At 33.7% G+C, this 25647-nt stretch overlaps 1 protein-coding gene across 1 annotated transcript in view; it reads left to right on the plus strand.

Annotated features, from left to right (window-relative positions):
* LOC133191008 (protein bicaudal C homolog 1-like) overlaps positions 1–22506 on the plus strand; it is a 524664-nt gene extending 502158 nt beyond the window's left edge. The window contains exons 17-19 of the mRNA XM_061326674.1: positions 1163–1317; positions 7502–7601; positions 21826–22506. Of these exons, the coding sequence (XP_061182658.1) occupies positions 1163–1317; positions 7502–7601; positions 21826–22421 (851 nt within the window). The 3' untranslated portion in view covers positions 22422–22506. The remainder of the gene's footprint in view (positions 1–1162; positions 1318–7501; positions 7602–21825) is intronic.
* Positions 22507–25647: the final 3141 nt, after the last annotated feature.

The following is a 25647-nucleotide window of genomic DNA, read 5'->3' on the forward strand; positions in this document are numbered from 1 at the left end:
ATTTGGCTTACTTGTTTCATACCAATTGTTAGGCCTTATAATTTTTTTTAATTTGACTACAGAATGTTCCATTTACCATATCAATACATAGGGCTCACGGCGTCCGGTGTGACCAGTCAACGAGAAATGCTTACTCCTCCTAGGCACCTGATCCCACCTCTGGAATTTCCAGGGGTCCATGTTTTATGCCCTCTTCACAGATTTTCACTATATTGTTTACAGATATTTTGAGATCGATCACTGTTTGTTATCTTCACCTTTTTCATCAGAAAAGCAATTCTAGGCCCTTGAGCCCCTTGTCCTTTTATGGCGATATTTTACAAAATGTGTAAATAGCAATGTTCCTTTCTTTTGGCAGCAATATTTATGAAAAACATTTGATTAAACTTTATGGCAAATTTCAATACATTAATTTTTGTTAATTGCCTGTGAAATATCTTCAGTGCTTGGAGATCCTTGGCATGTCAGGATTCTCAAAATCATCTAATAGGTGTTGCTTTCTTTTTGTGAATTTTATATTTTAGTTTTTTTTAAAAAAAATACTCTGTAAACAGTGCTATGTTTTTTGTCATCTTGGAATGCCATTTTTTCAGAACTGCTATCATCACATGACATACTAAATCCTTTGGTACACAGATAACCACTAGATTTTGGGCTGTCTCAAAGTCACTTAAAGCAGTCAAGCAAAATATGGTTGCTTGTCACATAAAGCAGGGAGATGCTGAATACAGTGGCTTTATATAGAATACTGTATAAGTGGAATTTTTAGTCAGTACATAAATTTTTGCAAGGAGTATTTTTATAATACCTAGAAATCTAATGCTAAACTCCAGTTTGGAAGGAATTTTTAACGATATTTTTTTATAGCGATCTCAACATTCTCATTAAAAATGCCAAATTTGAATCCTTTCTAAAATATCTGCTTATACGGTATTATATTGGTTGGAACTTTATATGTTCACATATGACAGAAGGGGGTTTAATTAAAACAGAGTTGCTGTGGCAGTCTAGACTGTATATTCTAAGGTTTCCACAAGGAGGAAGCTCTAATAAAATTTGGATTTATGGTGTAATCTAAATGAAACATTACCATAAAACTCTTTAGAAACTACAATCATGTTTTATTGAAATTCAACTTAGAACATCTTTTTTTCCCTCACAGGTGACTTCAATGATTATCTAAGCAGTAGTAATCACGTAGACAGTGCTAATATACCACCGGTCAACAATTTTTGGGACAGTGACCACACAGACTTGCCAGAACTTTTTAGTAAACTAGGACTTGGAAAATATAGTGATCTGTTCCGACAGCAAGAGGTCAGTGGTACACAGTTCTCAAGTTCAGAGTGCAAAGGATGATATAATTTGAGTGAAAAATTTTTGCATATTTCATTTGTGATTAGAAATAAACTTCATTGTAAATTCAATATAGATAGTGCATAAACATCAAGCTTGTAAGGCATTTGAGTGTTTTCAGTGGCGGATTTAAGGGGGGGCGCCCCCCCCCCCCCCCCCCTAAAATTGTCAAAGTTAGCATAAATCATAGTTTCGTCGAGAAAATTTAAAAATGTCTACTCGGTAGACCACATATTTATCCTACAAAATCTCTAGAATTCAGGAGCTTCTGGGGGCTTCGCCCCCTGGGCCCCCACCAGGGCTTTGCCCTGGACCCACTGGGGGCCTCAAGGTGGCCCCCAGACCCCCTGCCTACTTTTGGCGCCCCCTCTAACTTAATTTACTGGATCCGCGCCTGGTTTTCATCTACATTACCTTAAAAAAAAAAAAATACGAACTCCCTTTCTAAGGCTACCTGAGTCACTTAGGTGACCTATCACTATCTGTTTTTGTCTGTCATCATAAGTTTGTTAATATTTTATCATTTCAGTTTCTTCTCTGAAACTGCTAAACCAATTTCAGTCAATTTTTGGCATAAAGCATCTATGGGTATATGGGAACAAAATTTGTGAATTTCATGGTCCCTGCCCCCCCCCCCCCCCCTGCCAGGGGACCTGAGGGGTGGGGCTAAATCTATCAAAATTAATCCAATCCTTGAAAATTCTTCTCTCCTCCTGGACATTAAGCAGTCAAACTGCAGGCATGATTGTAATAAGCTAAAGCCCTCTACCAAATTGGGAAGGAACTATTTGTGGTATATGTATATTTTTGCCCCCATAAAAATTAAATTTTGAAATTTTCTTGAAATTTCTTGTATATATTGCATGCAAATCTAAATTAACAAAAAATGTAGTTTCAAAGTAGGTTAATGGCAATTTTTGTTTCTATGATGTCACAAAGTATTTGGATTTTCTGTCATTTTTCAGAAAGAGGACAAAATGGACAAAATTTGTTCAATTTTTACTGTATAATTCATAGAACACAAACCTGCTCCATAACAATATTCACATAATTCATAGATATTATCATTTTACACATTATATCAAAACACCGGTTGGAGAAGACTTGGGCTCGGTGAATTTTACTCAGAATATCAATGTAATATGCACTTTTTCTCTATAAATCATGAAAAGTTTGAATTTACATCACTTTCCTGATGTCATATCTAACAAATGGCATCATGGCCGATGGAAATATTTAATGATTTGAAGTCTGCAGATATCCCCCTGGTTTAGATTGTAATTTTAGATTTCAACATCAAAGTTTGATTTTGGGTGCAAATGTAGGTCAATACTGAATATAGTCCTTTATGGCACCAGGGTCAGGGGGTTCTGGTGCTATAATGGGGCTATATAGATCATAAAGTGAAGGAGGATTATTAGTTCACCTGAGCTGAAGGCTCAAGTGAGCTTTTCTGATCACATTTTGTCTCGTGTCCATCTGTCTATCAGTCTGCCAACTTTTCACATTTTCGACTTATTTTCAAGAACCACTGGGCCATTTTCAACCAATTTTGTCACAGATTATCCTTGCTGGGTAAGGGAGATTCAAATTTGTTCAAAGAAGGACACCAATTTCACTTCTGAATATCGATTTTAAACTATTGTCTGGTGTATTGGTAAACCATATTAAACCATTTTTTTCAGAAATAATTCATGAAAACCAAAAAAAGCTTTCTTGTAGGACTGTGCATTGGTGAAAACTAGACTCCTCTCTGATATTATATATTATTCTAAAGAAAACAGTAAACCTGGACTAGTGCTCCTTCTTGACTTTGAGAAGGCTTTAGCTTTTGATTCTGTCTCATGGAAAGGATGACTGCACTTAAGGACATGCGAGAATTGCATGACCTACTTTTGAAAGTTTATGGCTTTTTTTTTAAATATGTTCAGATACTTCTTAGCACAGAATTATAAAACTTTGTCATGTGATGCATCTTGGGTCCTTCCACAGATTAGTCAAATGAAAGTAGATCACTGTGATCTACTTTTGCAATTTTATGGCTATATTTAAATATCTTCAGGTACTTATTTGCTTAAGAGTCATCAAACTTTGTCAATTGAAGAATCTTGGGTCCTCAGAGTATGTCAACTGAAATGTTGGTCACCGTGACGTACAGTACCAAACAGACCCAATCTGACAGATAGCAGTCCCAGAGAGGTCCCTGGGACTGCTAAAGCAGTCCCACAGTGGTCCCACAGCTGTCCCAGAAAGTAGTCCCAGAGAGCAGTCCCGGTAGGCTGGGTTAATAATTCAATGGGCAGAACTTAGTCATAACTGAGATTACACAGTGTTTCAACAAACAATGTCAGTAATATGAAGGCAGTTGAAATTTAATGATAAACTTCTTTTTTTAGGAGAAAAAGTGTTAGACATGTTACATGTACATGTACAGCATATTTACAATTCTTATATGACTATTATTTCTGAATAATTAACAAAGTAACAGTATATATAAGAAAAAAAAATAATAATAGAAGAAAAGAGACTTTCACTCTAAATGCACTGTAATTGCATCTGTAGCTTATTAATTTGAAACCAAATTAAACCATTGTTTATTAAATTTTATTTATTGATAATTGTTAAACTTACCATATATGTTTTTATAGAAAATTAATCATGTGCTAAATAAAATTAATGGCTTATTTTTAGACTAGAATTTAATGACTTTGAAAGAGATCCTACAATTATAGAGCAAGGCCGATTCCCATATTACTCCGAATATGTTTTTTATTGACGGATCTTGAAAAAATATACATGTGTATAATGAATCTGATGACAGTTAATTCATCAAATTTTGCTTACTAATATATTCTGGCTATCATTTTCAGTGACGATATAATTATTGTGAGAATCTTTACGCAATGTAAAACAATTTCACTAAATATTTCCTGAGCCCTTACATCAGTGTGCATGTACATGTAAATCATGCAAGTGACTATCTCAGATATTTTAGAAATTAAATAATCCTGAAATACATTTATACCATATTTATTAAAACAAGGGTTTACGGTCTGAAGAACGAAATAAATGCCATAATATTGTTGATTAGCATGGGCAGTGATGTGTAACACTGATACCCAAATAACACGTATGGACTGTCTGCTATTCATGCCCAAAGGCGATTGAAAACTTAGCTAGGTGTTTACACATTTTATACACCATGTATGGCTTTTAATCGGCCAGACAATGCAGTTGTTATGTGTATCTTGTTTTTCCTCAAACATACAAAGAGAAATAAGAAATAAATTTCGATATTTTCAACCATATTTATTTAAAAATATAATTTTATATATTTAGTAAAACTTTTTTATATGCTAGAAATTTATCCGGGAGAAAAATCAACGAATAATTGCTCACGTTGTTTATATGAAGGGAGATTATTTCATAGAAAAAGATTGTCTTTATTTGAATTAATCATTAGGTTTTATTTTGAAGCAGCAAAAAAATGGCATTGAATGTGTTTTGTTTTTCTTAGCTGCCTTTACAGTTTAAAAATAATTACTTTCCAGTGCAGCATATAGCTTTGAATATTTTCTACAACTTTAATGTGCCGTGTTTTTTTCCTCCTTTAGGACATAGCATAATGTAAACTATGAGTACATTATTTAACGGCTCTAATTAATTAAATAAATTGTTTAGTTTCAAACACCTGCATTTACGTTAAATACTTGGATTAAAAAAATCATTGTTTGACTTCTCTTTTTTTAAAACTGGCAAAACAACTTTTTATTGTTACCAACATTTAATTAATTTTTCTAATTGATTTTACACTACAATGGTGCGAAATCAGCAGTTGACATATCCTTCAGTAGCTAACCATTCTTGTTAGTAAATTTTTAGCTCACCTGAGCTGAAAGCTCAAGTGAGCTTTTCTGATCACATTTTGTCTGTAGTCCGTCTGTCTGTCCATCCATCTGTAAACTTTTCACATTTTTGACTTCTTCTCTAGAACCACTGGGCCAATTTCAACCAAACTTGCCACAAAGCATCCTTGGGTGAAGGGGGTTCAAGTTTGTTCAAATGAAGGGCCACGCACACTTCCAAGGTGAGATAATTAAGAACTGGTGAAAATTTGGTGTCATCTTTTAAAAATCTTCTCAAGAACCATTGGGTCAAAAAAATTGAAACTTATATGAAACCTTCATTACATAGTGTAGATTCAAGTTTGTTCAAATCTTGACCTACGGGTGTAGGGTGGGGCCACAATGGGGGATCAAAGTTTTACATAGGAATATATAGGAAAAATCTTTAAAAATCTTCTTCTCAAGAACAACAAAGCCACAATTAGTCATATTGATATGGAATCATCCTCAGGTAGTGTAGATTTAAATTTTCCAAATCTTGACCCCCAGGGTTAGGATGGGCCACAATGAGGAATCAAAGTTTTACATAGCAATATATAGAAAAAAATCTTTAAAACACTTCTTCTCAAGAACAGCAAAGCCCCAGTTAGTCATATTGATATGGAATCATTCTCAGGCAGTGTAGATTCAAGTTTTTTCAAATCATGACCCCTGGGGGTAGGGTGGGTCCACAATGGGTGATCAAGATTTACATAGGAATATATAGGAAAAATCTTTAAAAATCTTTTCAAGAACAGGAAAGCCATAATTAGTCATATTGATATGGAAGCATCCCCAGATATTGTAGATTCAAGTTTGTTCAAGACATCCTCCAGTAGTAGGGTGGTGCCATAATGGTGGATCAAAGTTTTACAAAAGAACACACATAGGAAATATCTTTAAAAATCTTCTTCTCAAGAACAACAAAGCCATGATGAGTCATATTGATATGGAAGCAGGTAGTGTAGATTCAAGTTTGTTCAAATCATGACAGGCGATCAAAGCTTAACATGTGAATATATAGGAGAAGAAATCTGCTGACGAAGAACAGCAGGGCCATATTGACTCAGGTGAGCATTGTGGCACATGGGCCTCTTGTTGGAAAATCCTTGTTGATTACTTTTACAACTTCTCTGCTGAAAGTAAATAAAACTACTGTACAAAATGAAACCAGCAAATTCAGAATACACAAGGGGCGGGCTTTCTTGTCCCTCAGAATCATTTTCAGGCATGGGTGAACAAAGCAGTCCCAGGAAGCAGTTCCAGAGACTGCTGGGTTTGCTTTCTAGAGCAGTCCCACAGCTGTCCCACAGCAATCCCAAAGCAGTCCCAGGGACTGCTTTCTGGGACTGCTTGGGTGTCAGGTTGGTTCTGGTTGGTACTGTACTTTTTGAATTTTACCATATTTTAAAATTTTGAGATATTAGTTGGCTAAGAATCATCAAACTTTGTCAGTTGATGCATCTTGGATCCTCAGAGTGTTTGGGGAACATCTGTAACGGTCTCCGATACAATTAGAACTAGTTTTCTTCGACAATAAAGGCCCTGTCATGCAAATTCCTGTGCAAAAGGGCAAAACAGTCACAAGTAACTTCTATAAAAATGTTGTCATTAATAAAACTGAAAAAATATTATGAAAGTCGTCACCCCAAAATGGGTATGAAGTATCTCCAACTTTTCCACGACAATGCACCTGCACACAAAGCACGCATTGTGACTGAGTATTGGAGGCAGGAAAGGTTACTGTCCTACCACCCCCCATGTTATTCATAAATTTGTTACATAGCTGTAAAATTTTGCATGGAATTGTTAAGAATATTTTCCCGGATTCCAAAAAATTAGCAATAGATCCGTACATTTTTTATATCTGCATTTTTACTATATGACTTTTCAAAGACGTAAATCTTGTTATTGACTTACAATAGGAAGAACTTAATGTGAGTTAAGTATACTTCACTTGGTGACACTAATATTTGAAATCTCTCATGCAAGCCAATTACAATTGCAATCATAAAACAAAACCAAAAAAAATGACAGTTATTCCTTATATTTACATGATTCCATAAATTCATGTGCTCGATCCAAGCCCCACCCACTCTTCTCTTCCACTCCCACCAGGTACATGATTTTTTTAACCATGCCTATCGATGAACCAATAGCTTTATGAAGATATGAAGTTTTAATTTTTATCATTTGTAGTTTCATCTCGGATAGAGAAATTTGAAATATAAATATTAAAAAAAAATTATTTTGCATTGTAGATTGATTTGGCAACATTTCTGACACTTACAGAAACTGATTTAAGAGAACTTGGAATAACAACATTTGGTGCAAGAAGAAAAATGCTGTTGGCGATTGCAGGTAATTTCTTTTAAGAGTAACATAAACAATTTATTTGTTTAGCATTATTTATGAAGTTATTTTACACTTATCATTTGATAACCAATATGACAGTTATTATTGCTAGTCCATCTGTCTATTATCTTTCTTTCTTGACCTCTGAGATTGTCATCAAAACATACTGAGAGAAACATATGTAGCTACACTAAAGGTATATCACACTGACTTCTTGAGATATATGCCTAAACATTAATAGGTAATATTTACAGATATTGATTGCACACACTGAGAACTGAAATAGTTATTCTTTTTCATTGGGCCAAATTTTTTTTTCTTTTGGTTTATGATTCCACCGACCCTAATTTTCACCAATCATGAAAATAAAAATAATGTCTTGTCTCAGACAACTTGATCCAGAAATTATCAGGCTTATGTGCTGCAGGTTGAAGAAAGTTACAGCTGATCAAATTACTTTCACCTTTATTTCAACAATTACTGTTTAACTGTTAAACAATTATATGTTTGCATTTCTTCAATATAAATTTTTACTCAGAACCTAATGAAAATGACATTCAGTCTAAAATTAGAAATGCATTAAAATTTAATAAAAAGAGTAATGTGATCAACAACAATAAAGATTATAAATACAATTGGTGTGTGTTACTTTTTTTATTCAAAACAGCATTACTGCTATTTTAAAGCAAAATAGTTGAGTTCTAAATTATTTTTATTTTTCGACCACCCAATGCATATTTTTGAAACAGAAAATTGTAAACCAAAAAAAAAAAAAACTATGGCCTTGTCACTTCTTTATTATGACCCTATAGTCTTTCACACTTCATATCTGTGTCACTTAGAACAAAGTGACACTTAAGAATAATTTTACCCAGCATCTCTCTGTTCATCCAAATATTTCAATTCCTCATACCCCCGCTCCGAAGGAGAGGAGGGTTTAGTGTTTTACCATTGTGTGTCTGTGTGTTTGTCTCTGTAACAAATTTTTGTGCAAATCCGATGCCAACTTCCTGTTTATCGGTGTGTCTTTCTGTACCATTCATAACAAATTTTTGTCGCAGTTTTCTCAGCAACTACTCATAGCAGATGCTTGAAATTTTAGAACACTTTTTATTTAGGCATGCCAAATGGTGGAAATTATTTTGTACGAATCTGAGGTCAACTTCCTGTTTATCCCTTCATCTTTCCAACCATACATAACAAATTTTCGTCACAGTTTTCTCAGCCATTACTCATTGCACGTGCTTGAAATTTTAGCAAACTCTTTGTTCAGGCATGCCATTTGGTGGGATTCATTTTTGTCTAAATCTGATGTCAACTTCCTGATTATCCATGCGTCTTTCTGTATCATTCATAACAATTTTTTTTGTTGCAGTTTTCTCAGCAATTACTCATCGCAGATGCTTGAAATCTTAGCACACTTTTTGTTTAGGCATGCAATATGGTGTGATTCATTTTTGTACCAATCTGATGTCAACTTCCTGTTTATCCTTGCATCTGTTGCAATTGAACTTTTGTTTATTCACATCAGAGGGTATATTCACATCAAAGCGGGGGTATTACTAGTGAGCATTGGCTCACAGACTTCTTGTTCATTTTAGATTTGAGGGTCTATAAATCAAATTACTATTTCATTGTCAAAATTTATGGTAAATGCTATTCTATATCCATGGATGTGTTTTGTCCCTCACTTGCACTGAATGTGAGGGATTTATTAGGGTCCCTCCATCCATCTTTCTGTCATTTTGTCTGTAACTCTCTTGTTTCAGGACAATCATTACTAAGTCAGAAACGTACGTTAAGATATCTGGAAATTTTCCATCTGAAAACGGTTTTGCAATTGTACGAATTTCTGACCTTGACCTTTTATAAAATTTCATTGCAAAATCTCAAAGGTTTTTCCAGATACTGCCCCTAGAAACTTTCAGGTGGGGATCCAGAAATTCCAGATATGGAAATCAACTAAAAAAGTATTCTATTCAAAAGAATAAAATGGGCAGCAACTAAATGAATGAATATTAATACAGGCCTTAGGATATTTTTAAATAAATAATTCTCCCATAAATTGATCAAAGGAGCTTTTAAAAATATCATTGGGGCATAATTATTAAAAATTATTTTTTAAAAAATGAAATAAACCCTCTTTAAAATTAAAAGAAAATCAATTTCACACCTCAGCAGTCTAGATCTCCTTGAGCGCGAGGACAATAGGGACAGTACTTATCAGTAAATGTCAGCACTTGTTTAAGTTTTTCAGCAGGGACAATAAAAAAGTCAGTAATTGTCTAAGTTTATCAGCACTGACTAAGATTGTCAGTACTTTTCTAAGTTTATCAGCACAGGCATTAAAAAGGTCAGTAATTGTCTAAGTTTTGCAGTAAAGACAGCACATTGTCAGTAATTGTCTAAGTTTGTCAGTAAAAAATGGGAATGTGAGTACGTTTCTGACTCAGTAGTGAATATCTCAAAAGTGAGCTTTCCCATACAAAAAAAGGTACATATAGGCATGCCTTTTTTGTGCCAATTCAGTACCTAAAGTGTGTCTACTAATATAGGTACAGAAAAGGCATACCTATTCTGTGCCAATAATGAACTTAATTTTTTTCCAGTGTACCTAAAATGTACCTTCTTTGGACTTTGTCATTTTTCAGTGTGCCTGAAATGTACCTACATTGAACTTTGTCATTTTTCAGTGTGCCTGATTAGTACCTATAAAAGACTTAGTCATTTCACAATATTTTATTTTACTTACCCATACCAAAAATATTAACCTTTTCATATATCTTTTCTTTAAATTTTATACCTTGAGGATGAGTAAACTTTTTTTATACCTAAAATTGACAGTCATATTTGAATTTAACTAAAACTTAATTCAAGACTTTGTCATTTTTCAATGTAACTTCTAAACTAAATTGGACTGTCACATTTAATGCTTCTGTGTAACTTAAAACTGATTTTTTTTTTCAACATATGCACCTATTTGTGATAATATTTAAATACAGTCATGTTTTTCAATCATAGAAAAATGAAAACTCAAACAAGTGAATCAATAATTAATAATGATTAAAATTATACTTTTATAGTAATACAATTAAATCATGACATGGATGTGTGATTTGTGTGTGGGGGGGGGGGAGGTAGTAAATAAAAGCCACTTTTTATCCACCATTTCTTTTTTTTTTAATTATTATTCAACAATTTGTTCATTTAATTATTAATTATATTATACTTAAGAATTCAGTTCATTAATGCAAGCATAATGTGTACTGTGTTGGGGGAAGGAAAAAAAGGGGGGGGGGGTAACATTGTTACAATCAAATGCCAAAAAAATATATATAATTATCCAATTCAATTAAAAAAATTTTATGGCAAATAAAACATCCATTTTTGTTCTTTAAAACCCCCCTCTACCCCACAGGGTTCTTAGTAATTTTGTTTTACATTTTATGAGACAAAGGGGGAGGGGGGATTCTTATAAACACAGTATAATTATAAATACCAATATTTTGACCATCTGAATTGCCCAGTTTAACAGAAAAAAGTGTATTAAAATCATTGATACCTTGTGTTACAGTCTATTAAATGATATCCAAACTAGGGCATCTCTCTCTCTCTCTCTCTCTCTCTCTGGTGAAATACAAAAATGTCAGGAATGTTTAAATTTACTTATATATAGAGTGAGAATTTATAGCCAGTAATCCGGTGATATTTTAAAATAGACTTCGTTTTTCTTTCTATGCAAAACGATGTTGATTTCCACAGTGTTCTTCAGTGACACAGGTGTTTGTACTAGGTGACCTTTATAGCTTAATACACTGCAGAAATTTTGGCTGGTATATCACATGCAGTTCTTCACAGAGGGCTGATTTGAAGTCTACAGCTCAATCATAATAGGTAAATAAACAAAAGGAAAAATAATAAAAATGAAATAAAAACAGATATTTTTGAAATTTGTTTTAAACTATAACTGATAGTAAAGTAGTACAGTACAATTCGTTTTTTATCATACCGGTTTTATATCATACTTCTTTTTTTATCATAGATATCTGAAACACAGAACCATTTCTTAATAATTCATTATAAATTTTGTCTGTTATTATCATAGGTAAAAGTATACACTTCGCTTACTATAATAGAAAATATCCGTCCGTAATATTTTTTTCACACATTTTCACTCTTGGGACAATCAACAAAACAAAAGATAACACCTATTTACACCTGTGGTTCATGCACTGTCGCTTGTATATACACAATGGCTTGATTTTCACTTTGAAATTTGCCGATAGTGAAAGACTGGGGAGATTAGTCACACTTCAGTGCACTTACCTGAGCGATTGACAGGGAGTCTGTTTATTTCATGAAGTCCATGACAGGATAACACGAACTCTTTTTTTCATAACTTATTTTCTTCTTATGTTAATCCTGAATTGTACGTTCGTAATAAATACGTTTTACCAAATGTGTTGAAACTAAATTTAGTGTCAATATTAACCCAAGCTTTCTTACACTTGGTGTCTGGATCAATGTTCATAGTTAATTACATTTACAAAACTACCCGATTAATTAAGAAATAATTAAGTGAAATTAACTCAGAATGTTTCACCAGTCTGTCCAAGCGGCTTTGAATGCATATGCTCATCAGTGTATAAATTAATTTTAATTATACGGCGACATTAAGTGTAAATAGGTAATTTTTTTTATGTCTACTTTGGATGAATAAAAGAAACAATTTAAATGCATGCTTTGTTGCTGTGTTAATTTATTTAATATGTGACCAAAACAAAAAACAAAACAAAAAAAAAACCCGAAACGAAACATTGGTAATTTGAATTGACCATAAATTAAAAATGAAAGTAGATCAAAATAAACAAGATGGATGCCAAGGGATCTAGAAGATTGAGTTTGAAGCATATTAAGCTTTATTTAAGTGAATTTATTTATAATAAAAAGTTGAAACAGTAAGTAAATATTGTGAAATGATATGTCAGTTAACTTGTATTTCAAATAAACCTAAAAAATCGAAATTATATGTAACGTAAGATGTATAATACATCCAATAATTTACACAAACGTCGTATCGTCAGCCGTCCGACATGAATTTCAGCCGACTATGGTTATTATAAAAGTCACTTATTATAAAGTTTTGGCCTGACAAATAAACTATGATAATAAACGAATTGTACTGTAGCAGTAAAGAATAGTTTCACATTTACCCTTAATTGATACGTATCAAATACATGTTAAAGAAGTGAGAGTCTCGTGCGTTCCCATCAGCCTATAATTTAACCGTGCCGCAAGCCATTGATAACAGGTCACAGGTGATCATTTTTTAAAACAAACGGCCAGGCCAGTGTTTCTACAACAATTAACACCCAGATCTAGAAATTTGAGTAGAGTTGACAGACCAATTAAAAAATTACTGACCGGATAAATGAACCAAAATATAACATAAAAATTCATTTTGTGGTGAAAAAAGACTGTCCAGATACGGAACGTGGAATTCCGGTTAAACGAGACAGTCACATTAAAAAAATTCCGTTCCCATGAAAAATCGTCCGGAAACTGAAGCGTCCGGATATCTGAGGGTCTGCTGTACGTGTATATTTATTCAACACATCCACAGACCAATGTAAAATACAGTCAAACCTTGTTATCTCGAACTTGAAGGGACTTGAAGAGAGATATTGAGGGTAAAATACTTAAAAGAATAAGAGGTTGGGATTTGCAAATCACTTAGACATATCCATGGTATCCATGGCCATGATATCAGTGTTTCAGATACTGAAGTTCAAGTATATTTCTAAAAATTGTTACAATTTTTAGCTCACCTGAGCTGAAAGCTCAAGTGAGCTTTTCTGGTAACATTTTTCCATCACGTCTGTCCGCCCGTCTGAAAACTTTTCACATTTTCGACTTCTTCTCTAGAACCACTGGGCCAAACTTACCACAAAGCGTCCTTGGGTAAAGGAAATTCAAGTTTGTTCAAAGGAAAGGCCACACCCTCTTTCAAGGGGAGATGAAAGAGGAGATAATTAAGGATATTCAATCCTCAGCCAGGAAGGATGACTCTTTAATTTATTATTTAATTTAAAAAATCTCAGAATGAAGCTTAAATATGAAATCTTTTCATGCAACAATTTTCATTTTATGCATCTCAATGTGAATCAAGGTTCTTTGAAAGGATGATGTGCCATACGGCTCCCGGTAAATTGACAAAAAATAAAATTTCTAAATTTTACTGTAATTTCTGCATCCACTTAATCACTGATATGTGTACCGTCATGGAATACTACTTTTACGGAAAATTGAAACATAATTTGGAAGATATTTATCTTTATTTTCAGTAGGGGTACCATGTTTACATCCAATTCCCATTGAATTTTGGCCACGCCCCATTCTTTAAAGCCCTTAAAATATACGAGCGCAAGTAGGTACATTTTTCTCCTTTGGATGGTCGCTGTATTTTATTGAGATCTACCGACATTTGAAAGGATAAAATTGTACCGAACTGCGCTCAAATGTTGTGTTTAAAACATTGTAAAATCTGGCTGGTCTTCCCCATTATGAACAGATCGATGAAATAATTTTTCTGACGTAAGAACAAATTCATATGTTAATCGAGGCACCGGCGTGACTCTCTAACTGACCAATCAGCTAAGTGAGTTGTATTACGAGTGAGTACTACAAAATATCTAAGGAAATTTAATGCTTGGAAAAAAGGCATAATTTTTTTTTCTTGTTTTCCGATAAACATTTTTTTTTATTCATTCAAGTCACAGATTAGACTTGAATCTACAATTTCTGTGCTCATAATTACAAACAATTTTTTTTTATAAATATACATTGTATAATTTCATAGTTTTGTAAAGTGTCGTTGGGCAATTGGCTACACGTATTCCAGAGAATTAGTAAATACACATTTCATTGTGAATTTCTCGACCCAAAACGGTAAACACTGAGGTTCCATATGTATTATCATGTATAAAAAGCCTTTGCTGACCATTAAAAGTTTGAAATGTAGTAGAGATAATGTGTATATTGACCTAAGCCACGTGTCTGTGATAGAATGTAAACATGTAGTAAACCAGCAGGTTTTGTTGTTCAGTCATCGGATTGGACAATAGTTCTCGGTAAGCGACAATGTGTGAAATAATAACAATAGCCATATAAGGTAGATTCCTCGGACATGCATACCACTCTATTGTACTAAGACCCGCCTATTCTTTTTTCATAAAAGATCCTATTGTCACAAACCAAGTCAAATTTTGCCCTCACGGGGTCTAAAAAATCATAAATAATGCATTAATATTAATCCTCATAATCAAAATGTGTTGGAACTATTGAAACTATTCAAAAGTCGTCTTATTTATTCACTTTTGTTTGAAAACTATCAAAATCGTTGTAGAATAAATATAATTCGTCATAGAAAAAGGGGCTGCAGAAAGTTGTTTTGGCACATCATCCTTTTAGAAACAGTCTTTTAAACGTTGATATTTTTACCCTATGAATGCATGCTCAAAATACAGATTTAAAGAAATCGACTTTTCCTTTAATTTAGCCTTAGATACCTATGCTAATTAGCATGATATGAAATTAGAAATGATTTATGGTGTTTTGCAATGATAGGAAACACTTTATAAACTATGCATTATAAAAAAAAAATTGAAGCACACAGAAGAAACTAAAGTACTGTATAAGTATAAAAATCATGCAATTTTCTTCAAATGCCTGGATACATGTACCTATAGTTTTTTATCCCAGAGGGTGGGTTTTTTTTTATCAGTTTCCAATTAGAAAATGTATAGTAGATGTCTTTATTTGCATTTCCTGAAAATTTATTTGAGATTTACTAATTTTTCCTATATAATATAATTAACTTTAATGATGAAGTTTGAACAAATACCGTGGGTAAATTCACATTACTTTGAGAATTCAGAGACATTTTTGTGAGCATTTTCAATTATTCAATGCCTGATTTTCAGAACCTGAGGATCGGACTACCTTAAGAATTAGTGAAAATTTGGAAGTATCTTTTAAAAATCTTTTTCTCAAGAACCACTGGGCAAAAAAGTAGGAACTTATATGAAACCTTCATTACATAGTGTAGATTCAAATTTGTTCAAATCATGACCCGTTAGGGATGGGTGGGGCCACAATCAGGGATTAAAGTTTTACATAGGAATATATAGGAAAAAAATCTTAAAAATCTTCTTCTCAAGAACAACAAATATTGATGTGAAAGTATCCTCAGTTAATTTAGATTCAAGTTTGTTTAACTCATGACCCCCGGGGGGTAGAGTGGGGCCACAATTCGGGATCAAAGTTTTACATACGAAAAAATAAGAAAAAATCCTCAAAAATCTCCTTCACAAGAACAGCAAAACCATGTTTAGTCATATTGATATGGAAACATCTTCAGGTAGTGCAGATTCAAATTTGTTCAAATCATGATCCCTGGGGTAGGGTGGAGCCACAATGCTCTATCAGAGTTTAACATGTAGATATATAGGAAAAAATTCTCCATAATCTTCTTCTCAAGAACAGCAAAGCAATGTTTAGTCACATTGATATAAAAGTATTTTGAGGTAGTGTAGATTCAAGTTTGTTCAAATCATGACCCTGGGGGTTAGGATGGGGCTACATCTATAAAAATCATGGTACCTGGAGGTAAGTAGGGGTCACAATAGGAATTAATGTTTTACATAGAAATGTTTAATAGAAAAATTCTGCTGATGAAGAACAGCAGGGCCATATTGACTCAGGTGAGCGTTGTGGCTCATGGGCCTCTTGTTTATTATTTTACACGGAATTGCCTTTGTAAGGAAATACATGTATGTTTGTAATTCATTCCATAAATTGGTCTTCTCCTCTTCTAAAAGCTACAACATTTGTAATTGTTTTATAAACCAAATAAGAATAATCATATCTATTTTACAGAATAATTTTCTCTATTTTAACTCAATTTTTTTCGATTGTCTGTCACTTAACAGCTGAATTTAAACATAATATATATGTGTGCAGAAAATATTGTTAAAACATAAATAATGAGCAAACATAATGTTCATGTATTACCTTTCCTAGGACAATATGGGACAATATTCCTAGGACAATATGGGTACCTTTATTTTTTTTTTTAGGTCACCTGAGTCACTCAGGTGACCTATTGCTATCCGTTTTCGTCTGTCATCGTCCATCGTCAGTCGTGCATCATGTGTTAACATTTGAATATTTTCAGCTTATTCTCTAAAACCACTGAAACAATTTCAGCCAATTTTAGCATATGGCATCTATGGGTGAAGGGGAAGAAATTTGTAAATTTCATGGTCCCTGTCCCCCTGGTGCCTGAGGGGTTGGGCTAAAACCATCAAAATTAATGCAATCTTTAAAAATCTTCTTCTTTACTCCTGGACATCAAGCAGTCAAACTGTTGGCATGATTGTAATAAGCATTGAGCCCTCTACCAAAATTGTGAAATTCATGGCCCCAGGGTCAGGGGTTCTGGTGCTAGGGCGGGGCTCTAATGATTATACAGTGAAAATGCATTAATTCTTTGAAAATCTTCTCCTCTGCCCCTGGGTATATAGCAAATGAACTAAGTACATAGTTATGATGAGGAAGAGTTCCTCTTCCAAAATTGTGAATTTCATGGCCCCTGGGTCAGGGGTTCTTGTGTAAGGGCAGGGCTCTAATGATTATATAGTGAAAATGCATTAAATCTTTGAAAATCTTCTCCTCTGCTCCTGGGTATTAAGCTGATGAACTAAGTACATAGTTATGATAAGGAAGAGTGCCTCTTCCAAAATTGTGAATTTCATGGCCCCAGGGTCAGGGATTCAAGGGGGGGGGGATGGGAGGGAGGGGGCTTTTTTATTATATACTGAAAATAAATTAATGCTTCGAAAATCTTCTCCTCTGCCCCTTCGTATTGAGCAAACAAACTAAATACATAGTTCTGATGAGACAGGGTGTTTCTTCCAAAATTGTGAATTTCATGGCCCCAGGGTCAGGGTTCTTGTGCTTGGGTGGAACTCTATTGATTAATTAGCAAAAATGCATTAATGCTTTGAAAATCTTCTCCTCTGCCCCTGAGTACTTAAGCAAACAAACTAAATGCAATAATATCAATGTAAATGTATTAAATAAAATTATAAGTAAATGTGCGTTTTCTTTGCTCCTGGGTATCTAGGAGGCAAACAGAGTATACAATTGTAATAAGTGAAGCAAATGAAAGTTACTCCCCTTTGCTAGATGTTGTTAATCAAGAAATCCTTGTGTATAATTTAATTAACAGGTTATTTGATTAAATGAGAATAAAAGAAAGAATGTTATATATATTGAAACAAAATAAAAATGAATGTTTGGTTTAAATGAGAAAAGCATTATCAAATTCAGATTCTTGCCTGGAAAGCAATATAAAAGATTGACATAAAGATTATTCATATATTTAGCAAAAGTTGTAATTGTACATAGTATGTTTACATTGTGGTGTTCTGTTTGATAGTAGATGAGTTATTGTCCACTGGTAGAGTCATAGTTGACAAGAGACTGGACGAAGTTGTTTTATATTTTATCAAAGAGAAAAAAAAAATCACAGAGAGTCAGGGTGACTTATTGTAATTTGTGACAAGTGGCAAATAGCCATGTTGTATATCCAAGTCCAAGTGTAATGAATTGTAGCACTAGGCAAGTGACAAAAACATATCTCTATATATTGAATACCTTACACAATAGGCAAGTGTCCATTGTATTTGTATGTTTTGCATTCATTATCATCCCTGTAAGACTTGGGAAAACCAAGTATGATCCTAAGGAGATCACTCGGATTTAACACGTTACAATAAGCAAGGGTATTTTTACCAGATTTTTGACATTCTTGGGAAACATTGCTTCATCTATAAGTTAATTAGGTCTTCCGTTTTCAACGGAAGACCGATAGTGATTCTACTGTTTCTTATTAAGGTCTTCCGACTTCCTTCAGAAGACTTTATTGTTTTCCGTCTGTTTTCTATTATTAAGGTCTTCCATTTCAGATGGAAGACCTTATAGTAATTCTACTGTTTCTTCTTTTTTTTTTATTAAGGTCTTCACGGAAGACCTTATAGTGATTCTACTGTTTCTTATTATTATTAGGTCTTCCGTTTTCAACGGAAGACCTATAGTGATTCTACTGTTTCTTATTAGGTCTTCCGTTTTCAACGGAAGACCTATAGTGATTCTACTGTTTCTTATTATTATTATTATCATTCTTATTCTTATTTTTTTGACTTTCTAATTTTGTGCATGCGATTTCTCAAAGACTATTGGATGGATTTACATGAAATTTTCAGGAAAGATGTGTCGTAACATGAACTTGATCTATCTGAGAGAAAATTTGGAAATTCACTTCCGGTGCCAAGTTACAGACCATTTTCTGATTTCAAAATGACATTTTGTCCGCTGATAATCTCAAGAATGACAAGAGATATCAATGTCAAACTTTCAGGGATTATAGTTCGTGATAGATACTAGCCGGGTCGCTACTTTTTGTTCGTCATCAGCTCTTCCGGTCGCTTACAGAAGTGATCAAAGAAATTGTAAAATTTCAACTTTCCTTTTTTAAATCACATTATTGCATCTCTTTTGTAGTTTTGAAATATGTTGGTCCCACCAGAAACAAAAACTTCAACTTCTGGTTATAAGATAAAAACTACATAATTTGAGTATTTTTCTTTCCCATTAATATCTTTTGTAGATAAAGTATTTGAAATGAATTTTAAATATGTTATTCAAACTGCAGATGTCTAGAGTAACGTCAAATATCTTTGTTAAATTCACTTCCGGTCACGTGTTTTCCTGTCCTCAAAATTAGTTGAAAGTTGTCTGAGCAAGATCTCGAAAACGGTAAGAGATTAACACACCAAACTTATATGAGCAACAGACCTTAGGATGTAGGCAAATTCATTTGGGTTCAGAGTGTCAGCCGTCACTTCCGGTCGTCAGGAAGTGATAAAAAAAAATGAAAATTTCAACTTTTCTTTTTTTATATAAATTAAAATTGCATAACTTTATTGCATCTTTTTCGCAGATTCAAAAGATGTTGGTCCCATTGGAAACAATACGACAACTTCCGGTTATAAGAGAAAAACTAAATAATTTGAGTATTTTCTTTCCCACAAATATTCTTTATAGAAAAAGTATTTGAAATGAATTTTAAATATGTTATTCAGAGTGCAGATGTCTAAAGTAACCTTAAATATCTTTCAAAAATTCACTTCCAGTCGTGTGTTTTTTTTATGTCCTCAAAATGAAAAATTGTCTGAACAAGTCTCAAAAACAGGTAAAAGATTAAAACACCAGACTTTTATGAGTAATAGACCTTGAAGAGTAGGCGAAACCATTTGGGTTAAACACGTCAGTCGTCACTTCCACTTGTCACAGGAAGTGGCCAAAGAAATCAAAAAAATTAACTTTTCTTTTTTAAATTAAAACTTGCATCACTTTATTGCATTCTTTTGCTGTTTTGAAATATGTTAGATTCCACCGGAAACAAAAACGTCAATTTCCGGTTTTAGAAGATAAACTACGTTATTTTGATATTTAACTTTCTCATAAATATTGCTTATCGATAAAGTACTTGAAATGATTTTATGTATGTTGTAGATACTGCAAATGTCTAGAGAAAAGTCAGAGATTTTTATAAAATTCACTTCCGGTCGCATGTTTACCTGTCCTCAAAATTAGAATTTGTTCTCATAATATTGCTCGGCAACAGTAAGTGACTGAAGTCTAAAAACTATCAGGACTGATACTCAGTCATCAGTTTATTTGAATCGTGAGAAAATCTTGTATTGCCGTTACTTCCGGTCGTGACAGGAAGTGATGCAAAAAAGTGAATGGTTAATGGTAAGCACCTTGGATTTTCACGCTGATGACCAGGGTTAAATCTCAAGAGTGTCTGAATTTCTTTTATCACTTTTTCAGCTTGAATTTTTGTTTTTATTTTCAGAATCGGACAGAAGACCTCTCATTGCTCGCAATGAGTTTCTAGTTTTGTTTTATACCTCTATGGATCCTTTACAGTGTTGTACTATACTCAGGTGACCGTTAAGGCCCTTGGGCCTCTTGTTTGTTTATTTGTTTGTTTGTTTGTTCTGGAATGTTCAGAACACACAAAAAAATTAATATGGTATGGTAATGTCTCCACTCCAAAATTTATTCATTTATGAGATGTATTTATGTTTTTTGCACCTGAAAATAGAATAATATAGAATACATATAATACATGCCAAGGAAAAGATCAGAGACATTCCAAATAAATTAATCATTTGTGTTCACCGTCCATTCACTATTCACTTTTCGCTCGCATTTGCACGCTGTTTGCATTCTGTATTCACTCACCATTCTTGCTGACCATCCTTTCACCAAATAGCCTTCAGCATTCATACAATGTTCACTCAGCATTAGCTCTGCATTCGCTCACCATTTGCTCAGCATTGGCTCACTGTTCAAGTGGGAAAGTACAATGTTTCAGGGACTGTAAGAAAACCTACTCCCTAGCAACAAGTATGAGGCTCAGTTTAGTACTTATCACAATTTCTTATTCCAGTCTGCAAATTAAGGAACTTGTAATTTTTCCTGCACGACTTTCTTCTCCTACCAATTCTAAAAATAACAAGGGCACCACAAAGTAGAGCACCCCCTTGCAAAAGAGCATGTCTATTAATCAAGGCAGCATTGGACATCAATTTCGATGCAAATAAGTGAAATTATGTCACTTCCATTATGCACAAACTAACCAACCACCCACACACACAAACGCATTACTATATCCCCTCCAACTCCATTGCCAGGGGATAATTAGTGGTATGTACACATATTGAAATGCAACCACTGCAAATTTAGACATACTTGGCACTCAGAGCCATTGAGCAGTGAGGGATCTTTTTCTTGCCAGCAACTACTGCAACAGGGGGCCTCAGTTAATATGGTATCATCGATAAAGACCTGTCTCCATCCATCTCTTACTTTGAGGGTAACAGCAAATGCCTAGTTTGCTTTCTGGGTCTGCTTCTGGGTCTGCTTCTGGAATTTGTGTTGACTTTCTGCATTTGCTTTGGGTCCACTTGGGGTGTGCTCTTGACTCACTCTGATGGAATATCAGTGGTATCCTTGCTGATGAGTCTGAAATCTAGTTTCAGTCTAATTAAAGTCATTAACATAAAGATAAATTATTTTATTGCATTTTTTATAGATTTAAATAAAAGAAGAAGTCTGATGAACACAGAGAGTGGTGCAAATATTAATAGCACAACTGTTGCTACTGATTTCCCTGATAATGGGTCCAATACCAGTCTGAGAAGGGACCCCCCATCTACTGCTGCCCAAAGATTCTCTGACTCTGGCAACAGGTCAATTCTGGATAATTTGCAGATGTCTCCTTCTGTGGGAAAGAGTGGTTTTAGTAATCCAAGTTCTCTCATGCACAGTTATACATCACCTCGGAACCATGGAGGAAATTTTTCCATGAAAAGTCAATTTCTCAGTCAGAGTGCGAGATTAAGTCACTCTTACAATTCAGATCACAATGCTCAGTTGATGAGAGGATCTGGACTTAGCCAGAGTGGAAGTTTCAACTATGCACCTGTAAACAGGTTATTTCGTGGAGATAGGATGATCAAAACACCCCCAGGATTTCCTTCAAAGAAAGTTGGTCTTAATCACAGTGCTGGTGGCAATCTCTTTGCCTCCTCTGAATTATATTCTCATCATATTGACTATACGTCATCTGCAGATGCCAGTCCTAAAAAGCCACAGTCTGATGTTGCAAGCTTAAGTGGAAGATGGTAAATTGAGTTAATACACAGCCAACTGAAGCTTTTTTTTATACTAATGGCTGCTACTTTTTAAATGTTGTACACATAATATTATTTGATTGTATTTTAAATGTTAAACAAATTTAATATGCATGTTGTATCCTTTTTGACCACCATGAACTCTCTAAGAAAATCCTCTTAAATATAGTATTGTGGTTATAATGAATACTTTTTTCCAGTGGACAGGATAACCATGCTATAAGCAGCCTAAATTAGTTCCTTTGGTTATGATTCATGTGTAGAAAAGGTTTATGCAGTTGTTCATAATAGCATTTATCTTGTTTATTTGTTTTTCTCTTCACCTGAGCTGGCTGAAAGCTCCAGTGAGCTTTTCTGAATACCCATTGTCTGCCGTCTCTCTGTTTGTCCATCTGTAAACTTTTTAAATTGACTAAAGTAATACTTCTTGAGAAAAATTACTTAATTTCATAATTTTAGTCTGTAGATTTAGTTTATTTTATTTATTTTATATTCAATTTTTGTCAAATTTGTCACAGTATCGGCTCTCATTTGTACTAAAATTAGGGTCGTGTCCCTTAAACAGGGGGAGATAATTAGGAAAATAAAAATAAAAGTACTGGTTGCTAAAAAGTTTTTTTCTCTGGGCAGATTTTATAATCACCAAACTAACAAACAAGGATGCGGATATGTTGTAGATTAAAAATTGATTGCAGATGGATGACTGCACTTAAGGACATGCAAGAATTGCGGCAAAATAAACATTCAAAACACGCATTTTTAGCTCTTCTGAGCCAAAGGCTCAAAGAGCTAATGCTAGGGCCATTTGTGCAGTGTGCGTTAACTTTTTAGAATATGGGCCATAACTCAAGAACCCCTTGGCCAATTTTTGTCAAATTTGTCACAGAGTATCCTTGGGCGAAGGGCTCCCATTTATATTAAAACTATGGATGTGACCCTTAAACAAGGGTAGATAATTAGGAAAATAAAACCAAAAGTACTGGTTGCTAAAAAATCTTCTTCTCAAGAACCACTGGGCAGATTATCACCAAACTTAAACACAAGGATTAGGATTTATTGTTCAAGGCATCACCCTGGGGCAAAGGGTGTGGTCTCAAGGTCACTTCAATATTAACTAAAAATTTTATTTTGTTAAAACTTTGGTATTTTGCTTACTATAAGATCTAGGATCATCATATCTTTTCAGTTGATGCATCTTAAGACCTCATATCATGTTGACTCAAAAGTAGGTCACAGTGACCTACTTTTTGAATCTTGCAGGCATTTATTATCAAATTGATTTAGAGGCATATTTTGGACACTTTAAGGCCTATGATCATCAAATTTTGTCAGTTGATGCATCTTGGGTCCTTGAGGTATGTTAACTAAAAAGTAGGTCACCATTACCTACTTCTTGAATATTATGGTTAATCTTTTTCAAAACATTTAAGGTCATTATTTCAGATACTGAAAGGTTTGGAATCATCAAACTTTGTAAGTTAATGCATCTTGGGGCCTTAAAACATATTTATCAAAAAGTAGGTCACAGTGACCTACTTTTTGAATTTTACAGGCATTTGTTTTCAAACTGTTTTAGAGGCATATCTTGGACACTTCAAGGCCTATGATATCAAACTTTGTCAGTTGATGCATTGTGGGCCCTCAGAGTAGGTTAATTGAAAAGTAGGTCACCATGACCTATTTTTGGATTTTATGATTAAATTTTAATATTTCAGGTACTAATTGGCTTAAAGTCATCAATTTTTGGCAGTTGATGCATCATGGGTCCATGGAGTATGTCAACTGAAAAGTAGGTCACTGTGACCTACTTTTGAAATTTTTTTGTTGTATTTAAATATTTTAGGTACTAATTGGCTAAGAATCATCAAACTTTGTCAATTGATGAGTCCACGAAGTATGTCAACTGAAAAGTAGGTCACCTTGACCTGCTTTTGAAACTTTTTGGTTATATTTAAAAAAATTTCAGGTACTGATTTGCTTAGAATCATCAAACTTTGTCAGTTGATGCATCTTGGGTTCTCGGGAGTGTGTCAACTGAAAAGTAGGTCACCATGACCTACTTTTGAAATTTTATGGCTATATTTTAATATTTTGAGACACTAATTGGGTTTGAGTCATCAAACTTTATTGATGTATTTTGAGTTGTCAGAATGTGTCAACTAAAAAGTAGGTCTCAGTAAGATAAGAAGGGGCTTCGAATCATAAAACTTTGTCAGTTGATGCTTCTTAGGTTCTCAGAGTGTTTTAACCAAAATGTAGGTCATGATGACCTACTTTTGGAATTTCAAGTTTTTTTCTAAATATGCAGGATACTTAGAGGCTTCAAATAGAAGTGATATAAGTCAAAAGTTTGTGAATCGTGTCAATCTTCATTATACTATTTTCAAGAAATTTAAATGTAAAATTATTTAAATTGTTGATGTGTGAACTTTTATTCCATGTGATTTAATAGAAATCCTGTAACTCAACTTTAAAATCAACATGTAACCACAGAGCATACTTTACAACAAATGACCTCAAAAACATAGTGACATGAGTTTTTCAAAAATATTCTCCCTATACATTTCACACAGTCTGACCCAATAGCCACTCATTAAAACCTTTTCTCTATCACTTGAAAATTAAATTGCCCACAGTTGTTCCCAAATAATTTCGTTTGTCTATGTTTAATTTATTTTACCATGTACAGTCAATCCTGTATTAAGCATCACCTGGGGGATCCTTTAAAAATGACCTTTATACAGAGATGAGCTTTGAATAGAGGTTTACCTTTTTCAAGAAAATTCTAGACAAATATGTCGGTTCTGTGTTTTACAGTATTACATCCTAGATTATTAAAGAAAGAATGGTCTCACTTAGATATTTTATAAACTTAAACCCAATATGCATGACTTTGAGGATACTTTTAAGCTAAAGTTAATGGATCCAAGAAGCTAAATTTAATGAAACCAAAGGAAAAAAAAAATTGAGTCTGATAGCTGGGTATTGCACTTATAATTCTCCATCAAAACAATAACAAAATCTTTCTGTTGTAAGGAATGATACTTTTAAGCTAAAGTTAATGGATCCAAGAAGCTAAATTTAATGAAACCAAAGGAAAAAAAAAAATTGAGTCTGATAGCTGGGTATTGCACTTATAATTCTCCATCAAAACAATAACAAAATCTTTCTGTTGTAAGGAATGATTATTTGATGCAATGAATAAAATTAATGTTATTTTA

Source organism: Saccostrea echinata, unplaced genomic scaffold (assembly GCF_033153115.1).
Source record: "Saccostrea echinata isolate AGI-Se365-2 ecotype Australia unplaced genomic scaffold, CSIRO_AGI_Sech_v1 ptg000022l, whole genome shotgun sequence".
Lineage (NCBI taxonomy): Eukaryota > Metazoa > Mollusca > Bivalvia > Ostreida > Ostreidae > Saccostrea > Saccostrea echinata.